Source organism: Scyliorhinus torazame, chromosome 6 (assembly GCF_047496885.1).
Source record: "Scyliorhinus torazame isolate Kashiwa2021f chromosome 6, sScyTor2.1, whole genome shotgun sequence".
NCBI lineage: Eukaryota > Metazoa > Chordata > Chondrichthyes > Carcharhiniformes > Scyliorhinidae > Scyliorhinus > Scyliorhinus torazame.
In genome coordinates this window covers 118,368,981-118,383,385 of record NC_092712.1, presented here as the reverse complement: position 1 = coordinate 118,383,385, position 14,405 = coordinate 118,368,981, and the positions used below count along the sequence as shown (strand labels likewise).

The 14,405-nt window shown below is 53.8% G+C and overlaps 1 protein-coding gene across 1 annotated transcript in view; it reads left to right on the top strand.

Annotated features, from left to right (window-relative positions):
* dnah5l (dynein, axonemal, heavy chain 5 like) overlaps positions 1–14,405 on the top strand; it is a 585,621-nt gene that overhangs the window by 51,306 nt on the left and 519,910 nt on the right. The window contains exons 2-3 of the mRNA XM_072508719.1: positions 3,105–3,205; positions 3,823–4,011. Of these exons, the coding sequence (XP_072364820.1) occupies positions 3,105–3,205; positions 3,823–4,011 (290 nt within the window). The remainder of the gene's footprint in view (positions 1–3,104; positions 3,206–3,822; positions 4,012–14,405) is intronic.

Genomic DNA, 14,405 nt, shown 5'->3' with positions numbered 1-14,405 from the left:
TCCAAATAGTTCTAGGGATGTAGAGGAAAGGATGGCGAGGATGATCCTGGATAAGAGCGAAAGTAACAGGGTAGTTATTATGGGAGACTTTAACTTTCCAAATATTGACTGGAAAATATATAGTTCGCGTACATTAGATGGGTCGTTCTTTGTACAGTGTGTGCAGGAGGGTTTCCTGACACAGTTTGTTGACAGGCCAACAAGAGGCGAGGCCACATTGGATTTGGTTTTGGGTAATGAACCAGGCCAGGTGTTGGATTTGGAGGTAGGTGAGCACTTTGGGGACAGTGACCACAATTCGGTGACGTTTACGTTAAGGATGGAAAGAGATAAGTATACACCGCAGGGCAAGAGTTATAGCTGGGGGAAGGGCAATTATGATGCCATTAGACGTGACTTGGGGGGGGATAAGGTGGAGAAGAAGGCTGCAAGTGTTGGGCACACTGGATAAGTGGAGCTTGTTCAAAGATCAGCTACTGCGTGTTCTTGATAAGTATGTACCGGTCAGGCAGGGAAGAAGGCGTCGAGCGAGGGAACCTTGGTTTACCAAAGAAGTGGAATCTCTTGTTAAGAGGAAGAAGGAGGCCTATGTGAAGATGAGGTGTGAAGTTTCAGTTGGGGCGATGGATAGTTACAAGGTAGCGAAGAAGGATCTAAAGAGAGAGCTAAGACGAGCAAGGAGGGGACATGAGAAGTATTTGGCAGGAAGGATCAAGGAAAACCCAAAAGCTTTCTATAGGTATGTCAGGAATAAGCGAATGACTAGGGAAAGAGTAGGACCAGTCAAGGACAGGGATGGGAAGTTGTGTGTAGAGTCTGAAGAGATAGGCGAGATACTAAATGAATATTTTTCGTCAGTATTCACTCAGGAAAAAGATAATGTTGTGGAGGAGAATGCTGAGCTCCAGGTAAATAGTTTAGATGGCATTGAGGTACGTAGGGAAGAGGTGTTGGCAATTCTGGACAGGCTGAAAATAGATAAGTCCCCGGGACCTGATGGGATTTATCCTAGGATTCTCTGGGAGGCCAGGGAAGAGATTGCTGGACCATTGGCTTTGATTTTTATGTCATCATTGGCTACAGGAATAGTGCCAGAGGACTGGAGGATAGCAAATGTGGTCCCTTTGTTCAAAAAGGGGAGCAGAGACAACCCTGGCAACTATAGACCGGTGAGCCTCACGTCTGTAGTGGGTAAAGTCTTGGAGGGGATTATAAGAGACAAGATTTATAATCATCTAGATAGGAATAATATGATCAGGGATAGTCAGCATGGCTTTGTAAAGGGTAGGTCATGCCTCACAAACCTTATCGAGTTCTTTGAAAAGGTGACTGAACAGGTAGACGAGGGTAGAGCAGTTGATGTGGTGTATATGGATTTCAGCAAAGCGTTTGATAAGGTTCCCCACGGTAGGCTATTGCAGAAAATACGGAGGCTGGGGATTGAGGGTGATTTAGAGATGTGGATCAGAAATTGGCTAGCTGAAAGAAGACAGAGGGTGGTGGTTGATGGGAAATGTTCAGAATGGAGTTCAGTCACAAGTGGAGTACCACAAGGATCTGTTCTGGGGCCGTTGCTGTTTGTCATTTTTATCAATGACCTAGAGGAAGGCGCAGAAGGGTGGGTGAGTAAATTTGCAGACGATACTAAAGTCGGTGGTGTTGTCGATAGTGTGGAAGGATGTAGCAGGTTACAGAGGGATATAGATAAGCTGCAGAGCTGGGCTGAGAGGTGGCAAATGGAGTTTAATGTAGAGAAGTGTGAGGTGATTCACTTTGGAAGGAATAACAGGAATGTGGAATATTTGGCTAATGGTAAAGTTCTTGAAAGTGTGGATGAGCAGAGGGATCTAGGTGTCCATGTACATAGATCCCTGAAAGTTGCCACCCAGGTTGATAGGGTTGTGAAGAAGGCCCATGGAGTGTTGGCCTTTATTGGTAGAGGGATTGAGTTCCGGAGTCAGGAGGTCATGTTGCAGCTTTACAGAACTCTGGTACGGCCGCATTTGGAGTATTGCGTACAGTTCTGGTCACCGCATTATAGGAAGGATGTGGAGGCTTTGGAGCGGGAGCAGAGGAGATTTACCAGGATGTTGCCTGGTATGGAGGGAAAATCTTATGAGGAAAGGCTGATGGACTTGAGGTTGTTTTCGTTGGAGAGAAGAAGGTTAAGAGGAGACTTAATAGAGGCATACAAAATGATCAGGGGGTTGGATAGGGTGGACAGTGAGAGCCTTCTCCCGAGGATGGAAATGGCTGGCACGAGGGGACTTAGCTTTAAACTGAGGGGTAATAGATATAGGACAGAGGTCAGAGGTAGGTTCTTTACGCAAAGAGTAGTGAGGCCGTGGAATGCCCTACCTGCTACAGTAGTGAACTCGCCAACATTGAGGGCATTTAAAAATTTATTGGATAAACATATGGATGATAATGGTATAGTGTAGGTTAGATGGCTTTTGTTTCGGTGCAACATCGTGGGCCGAAGGGCCTGTACTGCGCTGTATTGTTCTATGTTCTATGTTGTTGAATAGGGGAATTGGACTTTTGGTTACTGATATTGCAGTCAGATGAGCTGTTCGCACACCATGTCTGAGAGCAGGTAGTTTGTGAAGAATCCCTGAAGTCCTACAGCACATGCCACATCCAATTTTAAAGAACTCCAGAAACCCAAACACTTCTACAATCAAAGAAAAAGGCAGTAGAAACCAATCAGCACCTAATCTGAAATTAGAATACCCCTTTGAATAGATCTGGTGGGATGTCCTTTCTGCTGCTGAATGATTGTTCAGCTGTGCATGTTTAACATAGCATCAGCTGAAGGGTTGAGCTCCAACATGGCAGTTCTGCCGTCAGATCAGCTTATATGCTGATTGACATTAGAACGTGCCTACTTTGCATATGTGTGGTGGGTGGACTCTGCGAACGCTCTCGCCAGAATGGCATCTGGCATGGCTTGTTCCAAAATGGCATGTATACCATTTTGGAGCCACAGTGGCACTTGTAACACCAAAAAGACTGGTGCAAAGAACCAAATTTTTTGACCACAGATTGATATGTTTTCTTCTTTGTTTACTAATTAAGGATAATTATCTTGAATCCTAATTTAGCTGGAGAATTACGTCGACACAGGCGTTTAGGTGCAAACAAATGGAAAAATTCAGGACTTGGACCGTCTATTTCAGCACCATCTCCAACCACATCAGTCTCAGTAAGTGGCTCTTATGATCCGTTTTCAAGGCTATTTCAATATTTTTAGTTTAACAAAATTCTGAATTATGAACGGTCATCCTTTTACATTGAGTTAATAAAATTAATTAACATATCCTTGGAAATACGTTTTACATTATGCAGGAAACCCAGTTAATTAGTATACATTGCAGTAACATTTGGGAATAGATCATTTGCACATTGAAACCATTTCCAGTGATATCTCATTTATCAGAACAGAATTCCAATGTCGAGAACAAACTGATTAACAGTTTGACGAAATGGAGAAAAGCACCCAAGGTCAAGTTCAGTCATGATAAATTTTTAATTCCACTTGAAATTAATGAATTCTCAACAAAGATTCAGATAGCCTTTAGCCTAAAGAAATTATTCCATTTGTTATTGTGAAAGTCTAAAAATTATTTTTGCCGATGTCAGCATTTGCATGCTCAATGCCTTAAAATGTATTTCATCCATTTGCTATTTTAATGAGTTTACCTCTAGTCGTTAAAATAGTGGGCAGAAGAATAGCACACACACATGTTAAACATCCGTATGCTAATATTGTTGATTGTAATTTCTAAACTATAGTTACTGAGGTTTTTACTTTCCTGCTAGACGCAAGGTAGAAAGACCATTCTACTTTCCACTGAGGCAAAAAAGGAAATGCTGAAACAAGCTAAAGCAGCAAAGGAAGAACGAAGATCTCAAATGGACTCTCGGCACGGCTATCTCACATCTAAGTTGGCAGATGGAACAGGTTTGGAGGAAACAGCTGTGCAGGACTTTATGATTGCGGATGAAAAGGTATGACTTGATCTCTTAATGTGTATCTGGTAGCTCTTCTTGACACCAGCTTCCTGACTGTATCAAAACTATAAATGTAGGATTACATTTTATTGGTCCCATATATTTTAGAATTTCTTTTGGATATTTAGCATAGGTGGGGATGGATTCGGCATTCCGTTTTACTGTTTGAGTTGTCTTTTTAAAACATTGAGTAAAATTGTCGTAAAAGTTCTGTTGTCTAGCTCAGTGTTACCCTATAGCATAACCAGTAGCCAAACATGGTTGATTGGGAATGCAAATGGTATCCCCATGTGCAATTTAATCTTTTTATTGTGTTTTTTAATAAAACAGCTAAATGAAATAAGGCAAAAGCCTGGATTTCGCCAGCCTTTAGGAGATGGGCTAGGACAGGAGAGCTGATGAAATGAAAATGAAAAAATGAAAATCGCTTATTGTCACAATGTGGTAGTATGTATTGGGGGTCATGTGGGACTGGAAGCCCTAATGTCATTGGCTGACAGATCCCGGGTCCTGGTTGGCCGTTGACCTCTAGCTCCGCCCTGAAGGCGGAGTATAAGAAGCCGGAGTCTTCCCCCGCAGGCCAGTTTACTATCGAGCTGCGGGGGAACAGACACGCTTAATAAAGCCTCATCGACTTCACTCTATTCGTCTCACGGAGTCTTTGTGCGCTACAATTTATTAAGCGTGCCTAAAAAGGACTATGGAGCTCAGGATCATTCCGGAATGCCTGAGGATCAGCCCCCACGCAGTGAACGCGGCAGCAGCCTTCAAGCACTGGCAGACTTGCTTCGAGGCCTACCTCAGAACGACCACCGGCCGGGTCACAGAAGACCAAAAACTGCAGGTCCTGCACTCGAGGGTGAGCACGGAGATTTTCTCCCTCATCGAAGACTCGGAGGATTTCCAGACGGCGTTCGCAGCACTGAAAAGTCTCTATGTCCGCCCAGTTAACCAAATCTACGCTCGCTACCAGCTCGCGACGAGACGGCAAGCTCCCGGAGAATAGATGGACGAATTCTACGCCGCGCTGCTGATTTTGGGACGAGCCTGCAGCTGCCCGTCGGTGAACGCAAACGAACACACGGACATGTTAATGCGCGATGCTTTTGTGGCAGGTATGCAATCCTCCCAAATCCGCCAAAGACTTCTAGAAAAAGAGTCGCAAGGACTCTCAGAGGCACGGGCCCTAGCAGCCTCCCTAGACGTGGCCGCGCGTAATACCCGCGCCTACGGCCCCGACCGTGCGGCAACCCATTGGGCCCCGTACGTACCCGTCGCGGCAAACCCCCTACGCCCCCCCCCGCACACCCCACAGGCTTGCGCGGTCTAAACGCCGAGTCGCACCGGGGGCGCCCGCTTTTATTTCTGCGGCCAGGCGAAACACCCCCGACAGCGCTGCCCGGCCCGCGCAGCTATCTGCAAAAGCTGCGGGAAAAAGGGCCATTATGCGGTTGTGTGCCGGTCCCGCGAGGTCGCCGCTGTCCCGGGAGCACAGGGAGCCCTGCAAGCAGTTTACGCGCCCCAACCCCCCCAGCACGCCATGTACGACCCGCAGGCGCAGCCGCTCTGGGTCCCGACCACCGCGGTCCTGGGAGAACTGGGAGCTCTGCACGCCGCTTACGCTCCCCAACCCCCCTCCCCGCAGCCCATGTATGACCCGCCGCCGGCGCTACCGCTTTGGGTCCCGGCCAACACTCTCCACGGAGAGGAGGGAGTTTTGCGTGTCCCTAACCCCCACCCCGCGCCCCACGCCTGACCCGCCGGCGCCACCTACTTGGGCCCCGACCACCGCTGTCCCCGGTGAGGGAGCTCCGCGCGGTCCTAGCGCTCGCGGTCCTAGCGCTCGCGGTCCTAGCGCTCGCGGTCCTAGTGCTTGTGGTCCTAGCGCTCCCCAGCCCCCCCAGCACACCATGTGCGACCCGCAGACGCCGCCATTTTGGATCCTGGCCACCACGAGGGGAGGAGGGGCGCCGATGTGCGACCCGCAGACGCCGCCATTTTGGGTCCCGGCCACCACGAGGGGAGGAGGGGCGCCGCCATCTTGGACCGCCCCAGACCTGTACGACGCGTGGGGGCGGCCATTTTGTCCACCCCCGCCGCCATCTTGTGACCCCCCAGCCACGTGCGATGTATGGGGCGGCCATTTTGTCCATCCCCGACGCCATCTTGGACGGCAACAACGGACCCCACTCCACTACTACAACCACGTCTCGCTTCAATTACGCTCGATCAAGCTCGGCCCCGGACACTCCAGACGGTGCTAATAAACGGCCACGAGACGCCATGCCTAGTCGACTCCGGGAGCACGGAGAGCTTTATACACCCCGACACGGTAAGACGCTGTTCCTTGACCACCTATCCCAGCGCACAAAAGATTTCCCTAGCTGCAGGATCCCACTCCGTACAGATCCAGGGATTCTGCATAGTTACCCTAACGGTGCAGGGGAGGGAGTTCAAAAACTAAACGTCCTTCCCCAACTCTGTGCCCCCACCTTGCTGGGATTAGATTTCCAATGCAATCTACAGAGCCTTACGTTCAAATTCGGCGGCCCAATACCCCCACTCACTATCTGCGGCCTCGCAACCCTCAAGGTGCAACCCCCGTCCTTGTTTGCGAACCTCACCCCGGATTGCAAACCCGTCGCCACTAGGAGCAGACGGTACAGCGCCCAGGACCGGACCTTCATTCGGTCCGAAGTCCAGCGGCTACTAAAGGAGGGCATAATCCAGGCCAGCAATAGTCCCTGGGGAGCGCAGGTGGTAGTAGTGAAGACAGGGGAGAAACAAAGGATGGTCATTGACTATAGCCAGACCATCAACAGGTACACACAACTAGACGCGTACCCTCTCCCCCGCATATCCGACATGGTCAACCGGATTGCCCAATATAAAGTCTTCTCCACCGTGGACCTCAAGTCCGCCTACCATCAGCTCCCCATCCGCCCAAGTGACCGCAAGTACACAGCCTTCGAGGCAGACGGGCGATTATACCATTTCCTACGGGTCCCTTTTGGCGTCACAAACGGGGTCTCGGTCTTCCAACGGGAGATGGACTGAATGGTTGATCAACATGGGTTGCGGGCCACGTTCCCGTATCTCGACAATGTAACCATCTGCGGCCACGATCAGCAGGACCACGACGCCAACCTCCAAAAATTCCTCCAGACCGCCAAAGCCTTGAACCTCACGTACAACGAGGACAAGTGCGTTTTTAGCACCGATCGGCTAGCCATTCTGGGCTACGTAGTGCGCAATGGGATAATAGGCCCCGACCCCGAACGTATGCGCGCACTCATGGAATTTCCCCTCTCGCACTGCCCAAAAGCCCTGAAACGCTGCTTGGGGTTCTTTTCATACTACGCCCAGTGGGTCCCCCAGTACGCAGACAAGGCCCGCCCCCTAATACAGACCACGACCTTCCCTCTGTCGACAGAGGCTTGCCAGGCCTTCAGCTGCATCAAAGCGGATATCGCAAAGGCCACGATGCGCGCCATCGACGAGTCCCTCCCCTTCCAGGTCGAGAGCGACGCCTCCGACGTAGCTCTAGCGGCCACCCTTAACCAAGCGGGCAGACCCGTGGCCTTTTTCTCCCGGACCCTCCACGCCTCAGAAATCCACCACTCTTCAGTAGAAAAGGACGCTGTGCGACATTGGAGGCATTACCTGGCCGGCAGGAGATTCACACTCCTCACGGGCCAACGGTCGGTAGCCTTTATGTTCGATAATGCACAGCGGGGCAAAATCAAAAACGACAAGATCTTAAGGTGGAGGATCGAGCTCTCCACCTTCAACTATGAGATTTTGTATCGTCCCGGAAAGCTGAACGAGCCGTCCGATGCCCTATCCCGCGGCACATGTGCCACCGCACAAATTAACCGCCTCCAAACCCTCCACGAGGACCTCTGCCACCCGGGGGTCACTCGGTTTTACCACTTCATCAAGTCCCGCAATCTCCCATACTCTTTAGAGGAGGTCCGTACAGTCACAAGGGACTGCCACATCTGCGCGGAATGCAAGCCGCATTTTTTCAGGCCAGATGGAGCGCACCTGATTAAGGCTTCCCGCCCCTTTGAACGCCTCAGTCTCGATTTCAAAGGGCCCCTCCCCTCTACCGACCGCAACGCATATTTTCTTAATGTGGTGGACGAATACTCCCGCTTCCCTTTTGCCATTCCCTGTTCTGACATGACCGCGGCCACAGTCATTAAAGCCCTGAACAGCATCTTCACACTGTTCGGTTACCCCGCTTACGTCCACAGCGACAGGGGGTCGTCTTTCATGAGTGACGAGCTGCGCCAGTTCCTGCTCAGCAAGGGCATAGCCTCAAGCAGGACGACCAGCTACAACCCCCGGGGGAACGGGCAAGTAGAGAGGGAGAACGGCACGGTCTGGAAGGCCGTCCTACTGGCCCTACGGTCCAGGGACCTCCCAGTTTCACGGTGGCAGGAGGTCCTCCCGGACGCTCTCCACTCCATCCGGTCGTTATTATGTACGAGCACTAATCAAACGCCCCACGAGCGTCTCCTTGTCTTCCCTAGGAGGTCCTCCTCTGGAATGTCGCTGCCGACCTGGCTGGCGGCCCCAGGACCCATCCTGCTCCGAAAGCATGTACGGGCACATAAGGTGGACCCGTTGGTCGAAAGGGTTCACCTTCTCCACGCGAACCCCCAGTACGCCTACGTGGAGTACCCCGACGGCCGACAGGACACGGTCTCCCTCCGGGATCTGGCGCCCGCCGGCAACACGCACACCCCCCCGACACCATCAGCCCAACCCCCCCCTTCCTGCCACCACCGCACCCCGCGACCGCCCCCTTCCCAGGAGGATCGGTTCCCCTCCCCTCAGCACCGACCAAGAATAAAGCCCAAGCTGAAACCGTAAGGCTCCTGGAGGCGACAACACCGGTACAACCACCACCACCACCGGGGCCGAGGCGATCGACACGGATGACCAGACCACCCGACCGACTCGTGGCGTCGATCTAAAACTAAATATGGACTTTTCACAAGAACATTTTGCTTTTCTTCCCATACCCTCTGTAAATAGTTGCAACATGACAAAATTGTACAATACTGTATTGCCTTGTGAATGTTTATTTTCCTCCCAGGACTAACCCTGTAAACCCTTACCACCATACGAAGCGTCACCCCGCCGGGTTCATTTTTGACAAGGGGTGAATGTGGTAGTATGTATTGGGGGTCATGTGGGACTGGAAGCCCTAATGTAATTGGCTGACAGATCCCGGGTCCTGGTTGGCCGTTGACCTCTAGCTCCGTCCTGAAGGCGGAGTATAAGAAGCCGGAGTCTTCCCCCGCAGGCCAGTTTACTATCGAGCTGCGGGGGAACAGACATGCTTAATAAAGCCTCATCGACTTCACTCTATTCGTCTCATGGAGTCTTTGTGCGCTACACACAAGTAGGCTTCAAATGAAGTTACTGTGAAAAGCCCCTAGTCGCCACATTCCGGCGCCTGTTCGGGGAGGCTGTTACGGGAATTGAACTGTGCTGCTGGCCTGCCTTGGTCTGCTTTCAAAGCCAGCGATTTAGCCCTGTGCTAAACAGCCCCATGAAATGGGGTAAAAGACATTGGGAGGAGAACCCAAACTTTTCCTCCCTCCACAATATATTACTGCGGCAGGCACCTTTGCTGTACACCTGTCCACTGGGTGGGCAGTTGGAGCAAATGTTCTTAATTATGGAGAAACTGCCAAGTAAAGTACTCTGGCTTCCCAGTGGGTTGCTCGAATGGCCCCCTTTATGCTCCATGGCCCAAGCAGAGGCCCTGTGGTGGCAACGGCCACTTCATGGCTACAGCGCTGCCGGAGGGGCTGGAGGGGTCGGACGTGGGGCCTATGTGGTCACCATGTTAAACTCGCTGATGGGAGCGGGGTCATTCCAGGGGCCCCTGGAGCTGGAAGGGGCCCATAGAGTGCTGGCGAGGAGGTCCAAGGCTAATGAGCCACCGCGGGCGGTGCTGGTGCGGTTTCATCGGTTCGCTGATCGGGAGTGCGTGCTCCGGTGGGCCAAGAAAGAGAGGAACAGTAGGTGGGAGAACGCGGAGGTTCGAATAGATCAGGACTGGAGCATGGAGGTGGCGAAGAAGAGGGCCGGGTACAACCGGGCGAAGGCGGCGCTGCATAGGAAGGGGGTGAAGTTTGGCATGCTGCAGCCGGCACGACTGTGGGTCACCTACAAGGACCGGCACCATTATTTTGAGTCCCCGGAGGATGCGTGGGCCTTTGTTCAGGCCTAGAAGCTGGACACAAACTGAGGGTCGGGATGGGTGGTCGGGAATTGCTGTTGGTGTGTTATATTTTGAGGGGGGGTTTCTTTGCTCTTGTTTCTTTTTGATTCGGTGTGGGCGGTTAGGGTGGGTTGGGCACTGTTTTGGTTGGGTCTGTCGGGTGAGCTCTTGGAGGGGGACAAGTAAATGGAGTAGGGGTGGAAGGCTGGTAGGGGGGATGGGGCCCTGTGGGGGAGGGTGGGGCCCGAGTCGGGGGAGAGGGGACTGGGCCTATAAAAGGAGCTGCGTCAGAGGTGGCGGGGCCGGGCAGGTGGAAAGCGCGGGCTTTTTCCCGCGCTGAAGGCTGGAGGGGGCGGGGCCGGGGCGGGGAAGCGAGTGTTGTTTCCCACGCTTGGGATGGAAGGGGGAGGCGGAGAGCCTACTGATGGGTAATGGAGGAGGAGGGGATGTCCCATAATGGGAGGAGTCGAAGGAGAGGCGGGAGTGGCCGGGGTCAGCAGGAGCCAGCTGACCTGCGGGAGTGCAATGGGGGGAGGAAAGCAGCTAGGAGGGTTCCTAGCTTTGGGGGGGGGGGGGGGGGGGAACAGACGGACCGGGTTTCTGCTGGTATGGTCAAGGCGGAGCTGGAGCGAGTAGAGGGGGTTGGTACGGGGGTCTGCCGCCACGGGGAATGGGCCGGGCGTGGGGTGCGGGCGCGTGGCTGGCCGCGGAGGGGTTATGGCTAGTCGGCAGGGGAGGGGGGCGGGTAACGTGTAGCCCCCTGATCCGGCTGATGACCTGGAACGTAAGGGGTCAAGTGGGCCCGGGTGTTCGCGCACCTGAAGGGGCTGAAGGCGGATGTGGTCATGCTCCAGGAGATACACCTGAAGGTGGCAGACCAGGTAAGACTGAGGAAGGGGTGGGTAGGTCAGGTGTTTCACTCGGGGCTGGATGCCAAAAATCAGGGTGGGGTGATCTTGGTGGGAAAGAGGGTGTCGTTCGAGGCGTTGAGCATTGTGACAGACAATGGCGGCAGGTATGTAATGGTAAGTGGTAAGCTGCAAGGGGAGAGGGTGGTGCTGGTCAACGTGTACGCCCCGAACTGGGACGATGTGGGTTTTATGCGGTGCATGTTGGGTCGGATCCCGGACTTGGAAGTGGGGGGCCTGGTAATGGGGGGGGGGGACTTTAACACGGTGTTGGATCCGGCACTGGACCACTCCAGGTCTAGGACGGGTAGGAAGCCGGCGGCGGCTAAAGTGCTGAGGGGGTTTATGGACCAGATGGGAGGGGTGGACCCTTGGAGATTTGCAAGGCTGGGGGCTAGGGAACTTTCATTCTTCTCGCACATCCATAAAGCCTATTCCCGGATCGACTTTTTTATTATGAGCAGGGTGGTGATAGCGAGAGTGGAGGATACCGAGTACTCGGCGATAGCCATTTCGGATCATGCCCCGCATTGGGTAGACCAAGAGCTGGGGGAGGAGAGGGACCAGCGCCCATTGTGGCGCTTGGAGGTGGGGCTGTTGGCAGACGAGGAGGTGAGTGAGCGGGTCCGAGGAATCATAGAGAGATACCTGGAGGCCAATGATAACGGGGAGGTCCGAGTGGAGATTGTCTGGGAGGCATTGAAGGCGGTGGTTAGGGGGGAGCTGATCTCCATTAGGGCCCACAAGGAGAGGAGAGAGCAGAGGGAGAGGGAGAGGCTGGTGGGGGAGATGGTGAGGGTAGACAAGAGGTATGCAGAGATGCCGGAGGAGGGACTGCTGAGGGAGAGGCGTAGCCTCAAAGCCGAATTCGACCTGTTGACCACCAGGAAGGTGGAGGCGCAGTGGAGGAAGGCCCGGGGGCGGTTTATGAATATGGAGAAAAGGCAAGCCGGATGCTGGCGCATCAGCTTCGGAAGCGGGACGCAGCTAGGGAGATCGGGGGAGTTAAGGATAGGGGAGGGAGTTGACATCGATGGGGTCTTCAGGGACTTTTATGAGGAACTGTATCGGTCCGAGCCCCCACTGGAGGAGGGAAGGATGGGCCGCTTTCTGGACCAATTGAGGTTCCTGAAGGTGGAGGAGGAACTGGTGGCGGGATTAGGGGGCCCAATTGGGCTGGAGCAGCTGGCCAAAGGGATAGGGAGCATGCAGGCGGGGAAGGCACCGGGGCCGGATGGTTTCCCGGTCGAATTCTACAAAAAATATGTGGACCTGCTGGGCCCGTTGCTGGTTAGGACCTTCAATGAGGCAAAAGAGGGGGGGGCATTGCCCCCGACGATGTCCCGGGCACTGATCTCCTTGATTCTGAAGCGGGACAAGGATCCCCTGCAGTGTGGGTCATAGAGGCCGATTTCGTTGTTAAATGTAGATGCCAAGGTGCTGGCGAATGTCTTAGCCACGAGAATTGAGGACTGGGTGCCGCAGGTGATCCACGAAGACCAGACGGGGTTCGTGAAGGAGAGGCAGTTGAACGCGAATGTGCAGAGCCTCCTGAACGTTATTATGATGCTGGCGAGAGAGGGGGAGGCGGAGATAGTGGTGGCGATGGATGCTGAGAAGGCCTTCGATAGGGTAGAGTGGGGGTACTTGTGGGAGGTGCTGAAGAAGTTCGGGTTTGGGGAGGGGTTCGTCAGGTGGGTTAGGCTGTTATACGAGGTCCCGATGGCGAGCGTGGCCATGAACAAGAGGAGGTCTGATTACTTTCGGTTGCATCGAGGAACGAGGCAGAGTTGTCCCCTGTCCCCCCTGCTCTCCGCACTGGCGATTGAACCCCTGGCTATGGCACTGAGGGAGTCGAGGAACTGAAAGGGGTTAGTGCGGGGTGGGGAGGAGCATAGGGTGTCGCTCTATGCGGACGACTTTCTGCTCTATGCGGAAGACTTGCCGTGGGCAGCACGGTAGCATTGTGGATAGCACAATTGCTTCACAGCTCCAGGGTCCCAGGTTCGATTCCGGCTTGGGTCAATGTCTGTGCGGAGTCTGCACATCCTCCCTGTGTGTGCGTGGGTTTCCTCCGGGTGCTTCGGTTTCCTCCCACAGTTCAAAGATGTGCAGGTTAGGTGGATTGGCCATGATAAATTGCCCTTAGTGTCCAAAATTGCCCTTAGTGTTGGGTGGGGTTACTGGGTTATGGGGATAGGGTGGAGGTGTTGACCTTGGGTAGGGTGCTCTTTCCAAGAGCCGGTGCAGACTCGATGGGCTGAATGGCCTCCTTCTGCACTGTAAATTCTATGTTAAATTCTATGTATGTATATGTGGCGGACCCGGTGGGGGGAATGCCGGAGGTAATGAGGATCCTCAGGGAGTTCGGGAATTTCTCAGGGTACAAGATCAATATGGGGAAGAGCGAGTTGTTCGTGGTTCACCCAGGGGACCAGGAGAGGGGGATTGGCGAGCTCCCATGAAAAAGGGCGGAGAGGAGCTTCAGGTATTTGGGGGTCCAGGTGGCCAGGAACTGGGGGGCCCTGCATAGACTTAATTTCACGATGCTAGTGGAGCAAATGAAGGAGGAGTTTAAGAGGTGGGACGCGATGCCGCTGTCCCTGGTGGGTAGGGTGCAGTCAGTTAAGATGACGGTGCTCCCAAAGTTTCTGTTCCTGTTCCAGTGCCTCCCCATTCTGATCCCGAAGGCCTTCTTTAGGCGGGTCAACAGGAGCATAACGGGGTTTGTGTGGGCGCGAGGGACTCCGAGGGTGAGTAGGGTGTTCCTGGAGCGGAGTAGGGATGGGGGGGGGCTGGCACTGCCCAACCTCTGTGGGTACTACTGGGCCGCCAATGTGGCGAAGGTGCGCAAGTGGGTGATGGAGGGGAAGGGGGCTGCATGGAGACGGCGTCTTGTGAGGGTACGAGTCTGGAGGCGCTGGCAACGGCGCCGCTGCCGCTTCCTCCAATGAGGTATACCACGAGCCCGGTGGTGGCGGCTACCCTCAAAATCTGGGCGCGGTGGAGGCGGCACAGGAGGGAAGTGGGGGCCTCGGTGTGGACCCCAATACAGGCGAACCACTGGTTTGTCCCTGGGAAAATAGATGGAGGGTTTTCGGGATGGCACGGGGCAGGGATAAGAAGGTTGGGGGACCTGTTTGTGGATGTGACGTTCGCGAGCTTGGGTGAGCTGGAGGAGAAGTATGGGCTCCCCCCCGGGGAACACCTTTAGGTATCTACAGGTAAGGGCGTGTGCC